We start from the raw sequence: 10,000 nt of genomic DNA, 5'->3' as shown, positions 1-10,000 counted from the left end.
CTCACGGCTAGCTATGAGCCATTTAGTTAAAAATCTTCACCCTTTTGACCCCGCTCCCCCACCACACTTGACCCCACTTCCCTTCTGACCTCACGCTTCTACCCACATATCCCCTCCCTTCTGACTCCGCCCTGCGCGACGGATTGTCATGTTTTTAGCTTTGCCTCTTCCCTTTCTACTCACATCTCAATTGTATTTATATCTCTATCATTTCTTGTAACCTGTACTTTTCTGAAGTTACTTTTCCTTCTAAGTTTCCATTTATTCCGACTGTGGGTTCTTCGTGAATATTTTTTTCAAATGTGCCACTACATTTTGTCTAAGTGATATGTGTGTGTGTGTAGATAGAGAGAGAGGGAGAGAGAGAGACTGAGAGAGAGAGAGAGAGAGAGAGAGAGAGAGTGAGAGAAGGAGGGAGGAGGACAGGACCGAGCGAGGGATGAAGAAGGGAGGGAAGGAGGAAGGAATGGCGGTTGAGTGCATTTAAGAGAATTTTTTTTTTCCAACGCAGGAAGAGAAATATGAAGGTAACGATGATGAGTCCCGACCTATCCTCTCCCACCCCCACCCCCGGTCCCACTCACTGCTCCTCCAACCCTCCACGTTTCCAGTTTAATCTTAACCCGTTTCTCCTCTCTACTCCTTTGTGGACACCCATCTCCTTCATTCCAGCATCTTCACTTTTTTTTTTTATTACTTCCTTTACATGAATCGCCCTCCCCTTCCCCCAAAAATTAATCCCCCTTCTTGTTTGACCCTCCTGTCTTCTACACCTCCCTTACCTGCGTCTCCTCACCGTTTTCTATGGCGTCCGGGACTCACCTCCTCGATGAGATGGGCATAGCTCCGGCCCTTCGGAGAATCTCCAGCTGGACTGGGGTACACTGGACACAGGTGATCCCCAGGGCCACTCGGCGGTTGTGTATCTCATTGTAGCTGTATTCCTGCTTGGGATACAGTAGGGGGAAGCAATGGCAGCTCAGTGTATCTCAAAGTGGATCCGGTTCAGCATGACGTCGCCTCACGCGCGCGACTATGTACATTCGAGTAGGTCGTGTTCTTTGTGAAGGGGTGAGAAGGTGTGTGTGTGTGTGTGTGTGTGTGTGTGTGTGTGTGTGTGTGTGTGTGTGTGTGTGTGTGTGTGTGTGTGTGTGTGTGTGTGTGTGTGTGTGTGTGTGTGTGTGTGTGTGTGTGTGTGTGTGTGTGTGTGTGTGTGTGTGTGTGTGTGTGTGTGTGTAAAGGTTTCAGAGTTGTCTGTAAGGTGACCAGTGTTTGTGTAGCATGTGCGGTTACGTGTACATGTAGAAGTGTTCACCTTCTGTCTGTGTCTGAACTGATTTTCTTTTTTTCCGTTGTGCTTGCGTTCTAGAGGTGTGACTGATGTGTGTGTGTGTGTGTGTGTGTGTGTGTGTGTGTGTGTGTGTGTGTGTGTGCGTGCATCACTGGTACATCCAGGTGACTTATAAGATATTTTGCAGATGGAGAATCAGATGGGTATAGAAGAGAAAGGGCATACAGGCTACAGAAAGAGTACAGATGTAGAGAGTGAGGGACGGGAGATGAAGGATCCAAAGAATTTCGAAAAGAGGAAAACGGAGAATGATGTGAAAAAGGTGAAGGAGAGAAGACAAAGAAGAGAAGACTGAAGGGAGAGAGAGGGAAGAGAGAGAAGTGGAGTTGAGAATGAGGAGAAAGAATAGATAAGAAAGAGCAGAAAGAGAGGTGGGAAAGAGAGCCTTAGAAGGGTGAGAGCAAAGAGAGAAAGAATAGATAAGAAAGAGCAGAAAGAGAGGTGGGAAAGAGAGCCTTAGAAGGGTGAGAGCAAAGAGAGAACGGGGGATTGAAGCAAAAGAGTAAAGGCCAGGAAGGAAAACAAAATGGCTCTCGTGGTAATATCGGAAGAGAGAAGAGAGAAGGAAGGAAAGAGAGAGGAAGCAAGGAAGGAAGGAGGGAAGAAGTCCAGAAGGAAGGAAGGAAGGAAGGAGGGAAAGAAGGAAGGAAGAGGGAGGGAAGGAAGGAAAGAAAGAAAAGAAAGAAGGAAGAAAAGAAGGAAGGAAGAGGGAGGGAAAGAAGGAAAGAAAGGAAGAGAGAAAGGAAAGAATGAAGGAAGGAAGAAAAGAAGGAAGGAAAGAAGGAAAGGAAGAGGGAGGGAAGGAAGGAAAGAAGGAAGAAAGAAAGGAAAGAAGAAAGGAGAGAATGAGGGAAGGAAGAAAGAAAGGATAATAGAAGGAAGGAGGGAGGGAAGGAAAGAAGGGAAAGGTGGTGCGAAGGAAGGAAGGTTGGAAGAAAGAAGAGAAGGAAGAAATGAGGGAAGGAAGTAAAGAAGGAAGGAGGGAAGGAAGAAGAAAGGAAGGAAGGAAGGAAGAAAGGACGAAAGGAAGGAAGGAAGGAAGGAGGGAAGGACGAAACGAAGAAAGGAAGGAGGGAAGGAGGGAAACGCGGAGAAAGAGAGGGAGAGAGAGAGAGAGAGAGAGAGAGAGAGAGAGAGAGAGAGAGAGAGAGAGAGAGAGAGAGAGAGAGAGAGAGAGAGAGAGAGAGAGAGAGAGAGAGTACCAGAAGCAAGGGACGGGATCCTGTTTGTGTCTCGTGCTGCACCAAATCAATTATTCACGGAGATGAACACATACATCGGGAAGAGATCTGCCGAAGGAAGAAGAGGTTAGAAGAGAGAGAAAGAGAGAGAAAGAGAGAGAGAGAGAGAGAGAGAGAGAGAGAGAGAGAGAGAGAGAGAGAGAGAGAGAGAGAGAGAGAGAGAGAGAGAGAGAGAGAGAGAGAGAGAGAGAGAGAGAGAGAGAGAGAGAGAGAGAGAGAGAGAGAGAGAGAGAGAGAAGGATGGAGGGAGGGAGGTAAAGGAACGACTCGATAGTCAAGAAGAACAGAAGGATGAGGCCGAAGATGTAAAAGGAACAGAAAGGAAAAATGTGATTTTGGAAAGGAAAGAGAAGGCAAAGAAGTAGAAGGTAAATTTTGTGAGAAAGAGGGCTGGGAAGAGGAAAGAGAGGAGACGAGAGGAAATAAGGGAGAGAGAGAAGTGAAAAGAGCAGATTTTAAGAGCAGAGGCACGGCGCTTGAAAATTGGTAAAAAGAGAAAGAAAAAGAGGAAGGGAAAAAGAGAAATAGAGAGCTAAGAACGAAGAATAGCGACGAATAGTGAAGAGGGAAAAGAAGAGAGGAGAACAAAGAGACGAGTAAAGAAAGGGGAAGGAGAGAGAGAGAGAGAGAGAGAGAGAGAGAGAGAGAGAGAGAGAGAGAGAGAGAGAGAGAGAGAGAGAGAGAGAGAGAGAGAGAGAGAGAGAGAGAGAGAAAGAGAGGGACCCAAAAAGTAGAATAAAAGAGTAACGAATAGGAAAAAGTGTGGAGGGAATGGAAGTGAAACGAAAATGGAAGAGATTTAAGAGAAAAATGTGAGAGGCAAAGAGAGGTTTCAAGAGAATGAGTGCCAACAGAAAAGAGGAGGAAAGGAAACGGAGAGGACCTGAGAGAGAGGGGAAGTCAGAGGAGAGGAAGAGAGGAAGAGAGGGTGGGGATGGTAACTGTAATGATGTCTCGGCTACTCCGTTCCACTACACGCCAGTGTTGGAAGCATATTTGGTTAGGTTAAACGTTAAACCATCATGTTTATCCACGTGTGTGTGTGTGTATGCGTGCGTGTGTGTGCGTGTATATTTGCGTGTATTTACCTAGTTTTACCTAGTTGTATTATACGGGAAGAGAGCTGTGTGTGTGTGTGTGTGTGTGTGTGTGTGTGTGTGTGTGTGTGTGTGTGTGTGTGTGTGTGTGTGTGTGTGTGTGTGTGTGTGTGTGTGTGTGTGTGTGTGTGTGTGTGTGTGTGTGTACTCTAAATTTGAAATTTCAAAATACATTGATGATTATAGAAAACTCGTTTTATTCTCCACCTCCAGAAGAAAGGATTATTATTAGAAAAATAGAAAATACAAAGTAAAATCACTACCACAATGCTATCACCCATAATGCTACTTGTGTTTATGTACATATGTACGCATATGCATATCTATACATATATGACATACAGGAGACCTACAGTACTTTCCTGAAGAGGGCTACAGTTGATAGCCGAAATATAGGAATCTTCTTTCATTCGAAGTTTATTTTCTCGGACTGTGGGTTTCCTGTGTGTCATTTACAAATGTGCTACTACATTTCTGTTTAGAAACTATACATACATATATATATATGTATATATATATATATATATATATATATATAGATAGATAGATATTTTTTTTTTTTTTTTTTTTTTTTTTTTTTTTGTCACTGAAATAAAGAATTAATAAAGTCTCCTGCTGGGCTTCGATTTTTGCCTAAGCGACTTGCTTACTATTATAAGGCAAAGGCAGTTACGCTGCGACGATCCTACAAAATGGAACGACTTAGATCACGACCTAGTCGGTCACACAGAGGTTACCCGCAGTATGTAATTTATTGAATTGCATCCCTTATGCAGGTTAGTTTTCCCACAAGTCTGTGTGTCACTATGACATAGGAGAGTTTATTGATACCATATGTCATAGTGACACACAAATTTGTCGAAAGACTAGCCTGCAGAAAGGATGCAATGCAATACAGTACATACTACGCCTGCGCGAATGCCATCGGTGGAGAAACCAGTTCGTGATCTAAGTCGTTCCATTTTGTAGGGTCGTCGCAGCGCAACGGTAAAGCCTTTGCTTTATAATAAGGAAGCCGCTCAGGCAAGGGTTCGAGATATATATATATATATATATATATATATATATATATATATATATATATATATATATATATATATATATCGAAATAAACACAATGTGAAGACGGAGCCATTATTGGTACGCTGTATCGCTTATTACAGCCTTTTCAAGTACTTGAAAAAGTTTTGATAAAGGAAACGTCGTACCAATAAAGAATTCGTCCACACATTGTTTATTTCGATATATGTATGTATATATATATATGTATATATATATATATATGTGTGTGTGTAAATATAACCATATATACATATATGAGACTGAAGGTGGAAGAAGCAGACGATGAGCAATGGGAGAATTTCACGCTTTAACGTTTCGACCCAAAAGGGTCTTGATCACAAAGCTGTGGTTCGAAACGTTAAAGCGTGAAATTCTCCCATTACTCTTCGTCTGCTTCTTCCACCTTCAGTCTTATTTGTCATAATATAGTCAATATACATATATATATATATATATATATATATATATATATATATATATACACATTCAAAATTGCCATTAAGGTGCTCACATTTGTATACAAGGAGCCAACGTGAGCACCTCTGGCTGTGAGACATTTGCCACGAGAGGTGGGCCTGTGCATGGCAACACACAGATGAGAGTTTGAACGCAGTGGAGGTGGAAGAGGCGATGATAACCGCAAACACAACAGTCTCACCTTACCTTCAGCAATGTGTTGGAGATTTGCGCCAGGCAGAGTCGCTCCACGTTGTCGATGATAAGGGAGACGATTGGAACTCCGTACAGAAGTACCGTTCCGACCTGGTGGGCCCAAGGGAGCGACAGAAGAGTGAACAACGATTAGAAAGACTTCGAAAATTTAGCTTTTTTTTCTAAAATCTAATCTAAGAATGGACTGTATTACGAGTTTTGGTCTTAGACATTTTGTTGTTTTTTCCTGGACCATTTTTAGGTGTGGGGCAGTATAAATGTGGATGGATGTACAAAGCAAAAATAAGGATTACAAAGAAAGGGCATGCCGGCAGGAGACCTTTTGGTCCATAACTAAGTCGGATGCGAAAAAATATATATATGATAATGATAAATAACTAAATAACTAAATGAAAATTATAATAATATAAATAAAAAAATGAAATAAATAATTACATGGGTATAGTTAAATAATAATCAAACAGGTAAATAGTAAATAATAATAAATTGACAGATAACTAAGAATAAATGAAAACCAAGCAAATGATGATAAACAAACACAAATAATAACTCAAATAAACAAATAATAACACAAATAAACAAATAATAACAAACGAATAAACAAATAATATAAAATAAATGACAAGGAGCGTCGTTTCAGTTATGAGAAGATATGAAAGGGTAGAGGTAGCGTTAATGGACGCCACTTTAACACGAAATGGGTAACAATTCAAGAAAAATCATATCATTCATTTTGTGCTACATGCCTTCAATAGAGGTAGTGGGCAACTTTAATAGACTATCTACCCACTATGAATATTTAGAAAGGTCAATAAACCCTAGACACAATATCAGGACTATTCATTACAAAACAAATTGTTAGCAAGTGTCCTCCCCCTCCCCCTGACCCGACCTCAGGTCATTCTCAGGTCACGAGCGAGTGAGGGTAGTCATATTTGTTCCTTCTCTAGTTTCTTTTCCTTTGTGAGATGTTGCTATTTAAGATAACACCTTCCTCCCACTTTGTACTCCTGAAGAGGGTTGCAGTCAGCAATCGAAATATATAGATTCACTTATTCAACTCTTTCTTTCTTCCGACTGTGGTGCTAGTTGTGATTTACAAATCTGTTACTACATTTTTCACCAATCTTTATATATATATATATATATATATACATATATATATATATATATATATATATGTATATATATATATATATATATATATAGAGAGAGAGAGAGAGAGAGAGAGAGAGAGAGAGAATCCTATATAGACGCATATTGGTCTAGCAGTTGAAAAAGGGGATGTTAAATTGATGTTGAACACCACGCAGCCTATTCTTGGCAGTTTATGAGTCAGGGAATCAGTAAGTTTCACTGCTACATTTGAGATCTGCGTAGATTTTTTTCAGTCTTCAATAGACTGATTACCAGCGTTTGTTTCTTAGTAAAACTGCGCAGATAACTGGGCTCTCTGTACATTTGTGCTATTTTCATTTTTGCCTATAATTTTTTAGCCTAAGCTTGTGCTTTCAACCCTCTGTTTTCTGGTCTTCCGTTGGTACCTGGGCTTCAGTCTCAATCTGCTGTGTTTCTTTTCGTCCTTGTATTGTCTGAGATTCGAGTTCTAATTATTTTAACCTAATTTGGCCATCTAGATCTGGTGAGACCGTTTTGTTTTAACACCTTCATGTGCGTTAGCCAATGCGTTAACTAGCTCAACAAATATCTAGTATTTCCTACCACGTTTATCCAACCTGTGTATCATAACCCTACCTTCACTATGTCACTTTCGGACATGCTTTAGATCATTGATGTCCAGATTTTAGACAAAAGGTCTACATCAAATGAAACTGCTTATAAATTTGCGTTGAAGATTTTTACTCGTTTCCATATTTTGTACAAAAGATCATCAAATAAAATTATTTATAAATTTGTGTTGAAAATTTTGACTCGTTTCCATATTTTGGACAAAAGATCTACATCAAATGAAATTATTTATAAATTTGTGTTGAAAACTTTGACTCGTTTCCAAATCTTGGACAAAAGATTTACATCAAATGAAACTATTTATAAATTTGTGTTGAAAATTTTGACTCGTTTTCAAATTTGGGACAAAAGATCTACATCAAATGAAACTATTTATAAACTTGTGTTGAAAATTTTGACTCATTTATTCTTTCTATCTCAGGTTAATTAAGGTCGCCCATTTATTACAAAAAGAGGTTATCTGAATCTTTACCCAGTTATAAAGTTGTCTATTTTTACCTTGATGCGGGATTAATCGAGGCAAGGTATTTAGCTGAAACACATGATACGTTCTTCCAATATTCTAATTAGATTTAAACTGAAGCTGATATGAAAAAAAGGAAAAAATATCTGCTTCCGTAGCCTTTTCTTAATGTTGGGAGATGGAATGGGTGGGAGTGGTTTCTATGCCTTTTTCTTTTTGGCTACCCCCCGTTTAAGGGGGAAGAAGCCTTTGGTATATGTATGTATATATGTAATAACAATCCTAAAACATAAATATTTCCTATCATAAAACAGAAATAATCCCTATCATAAATGCAGCTGTCTAGCGCAGGTTTTATGGTCTTTTTCAGAATCACTTCCAAGTCTTATGTTTTCATATTCTTAATACGGTTGGTTGTCAGAATTACAAATAAGGCATTTCTTAATTTTAGAGCAGATAACAAATTATGTGTGATATTTGATAAATAGATTTTGCTTTTGTAAACTTAAAAGTAAGCGAACTGTTTGTCAAAGCAGATATTTCCTTGATCCGAAAAGTTTAAGTCTCATATTCAGTGTAGTTAAGTCTCTATCTGATTAAGATTATAACTTGAAGGCCTTAACCATATTCGGTAAACGAAGAATCTTGAATAGTTAGCTTGCGCGTGCTTAACTGTGCTTCGAATTGGAGTGAAGATCGAAAACCAAAATGTTACGATTTCTTTCGGAGTGAAGAAGTGGTCGACTTTCTTCGTTCTTCGCTGTCTTTAGAATGATCTTTGAGACTTGAAAACACAAATTCTTGAGACTTGTAAGGCTAGTGACTTGTTTAGTTGCAAGAAATGGTGCAACGAACATGTGATCAGTAGTCTATTCCAGTGGCCATTGTGGGCCACAGTGGTTCACAACTAGGACCATAAATCAAAAACTAGTGATAGTTTGTGGATGCACGAGGGCTCTATTCAATAGTGAAGGGGTTTCTAGGAAACTAAGCAACAGCACGACATAAGAACGGGGTACATAAGGATAGGGGTTGAGAACCCCTGGTCTAGCCTGCTACTTTCTTAACCACGCAAAGCGTATAAAAGGATTATAACCTACTACGAACTGTAGACTAGGAAGCAATGGCGGCGTAATCCCCGACGGCACAAGGGGGAGTGGGAGTATTTGAACGAGTTTAATTCGCCTCATCGTGTCGTTTTAATTATCACGGAATAAATCAGTAGTTGCAGTGTTGTCGTATTTTAGATAAACAAACACAGTCGCAGAGATCCCAGGACCTCAGGCTTACGTTGTAATTTTTTTTATCACCTGCAAGATGGCAGCACACTGGACAAATACGAATATTGCACCTCGGATTTTTATCAACACCCATTAACCATCTTATCATGTAGTCCTACACTGATAAGTATATACAAAGAGAAAAGAAGAGTATTGAAAAAAGATTGAGAAAAAGTAACGTTAATTAAGTGCTGGATTTTTCTTTCTTCTTTCTTTCTTTTTCGTATAAGTGTGTGTGTGTAGACGCGACCGAGCCTGTTGAAAGAAGTCGAGTAGTTATGTGACGTCAAGTCGTCGTGTGTCAATAGCTCCACCTCCGCAACCGTCACTGCCTCAGCCTCAGTCGCCTGCGGCTTCAGCATCTCAGCCCCAAGTGTAACTTGGCTTTAGTAAAGAAGATAGATCTTGTCCTCGACACGGTGACCTCGGCCTTCGAGGTGCAGCTCAGCCTCGAAGGGCTTAATTACCTGCTGGTAGCAGTTTTTCCTTCGACCTCACTCTCGCTCCTTCTTAGCCTATTCCCGAGTTTTACTGAGAGTTTGTTGTTCGAACAACAGTAGAGTATAAAAACTGAATTCAGATACTTGGGTCTCGTGTCTGCTGTTCCACTCGGTGTGAAAGCTAAAAACTGCGACGAAATAAAGAAATTAGATTCATCGGTGAAAGGATTCTGTCAGTGCTGCATCTGCCAGAGATGCAAGGCAACGGAGCAAACCTTTCGAGACACTGTACCATCTGCAAGCGCGTTACAAACATCATTATTATTTCATATCATAGTTATAAAAAAAAAGTCTTTACACGTACTGCAAAATGCCGAAGCTAGGAATTACAGGACGGGGTGGAGAGGGTGGGGGGGGGGGCGAGAGTTTGAATTCTTTAGCGTCGTCGACGTCACCTGTCCGCTTGCTCGCGTGGCTGCCTCCCCTCTGTAACGGCCTCGGCAGGTGTGAGACGCGTCGACCCGGCTGCACCAAAGTGTAAATTTGAAAAACATCTCGTTAATTAGTTTAATTTGAGCCCAAAAAACCATGAAATTAACTGCATACAATGTCGCCTCCATTACATAACGTTCCTCGTTCCTCCTC

The 10,000-nt window shown here is 40.4% G+C and overlaps 1 protein-coding gene across 2 annotated transcripts in view; it reads right to left on the bottom strand.

Annotated features, from left to right (window-relative positions):
- Nucleotides 1-10,000, bottom strand: part of fuss (SKI family transcriptional corepressor fussel) — a 270,739-nt gene that overhangs the window by 114,608 nt on the left and 146,131 nt on the right. Inside the window, exons 3-4 of one of the 2 annotated variants that reach the window (XM_076200838.1) lie at nucleotides 5,415-5,513; nucleotides 823-947 (exon numbers count right to left, since the gene is read on the bottom strand). In XM_076200838.1, the coding sequence (XP_076056953.1) occupies nucleotides 823-947; nucleotides 5,415-5,513 (224 nt within the window). The remainder of the gene's footprint in view (nucleotides 1-822; nucleotides 948-5,414; nucleotides 5,514-10,000) is intronic. The other variant, XM_076200839.1, reaches the window with a different exon arrangement.

The sequence above is a fragment of the Oratosquilla oratoria genome, chromosome 17 (assembly GCF_046742065.1).
Source record: "Oratosquilla oratoria isolate Oo_2021 chromosome 17, ASM4674206v1, whole genome shotgun sequence".
Classification (NCBI taxonomy): Eukaryota; Metazoa; Arthropoda; class Malacostraca; order Stomatopoda; family Squillidae; genus Oratosquilla; species Oratosquilla oratoria.
Note: the sequence above shows the minus strand (reverse complement) of the source record. Positions and strands in the feature narration are given on the sequence as shown.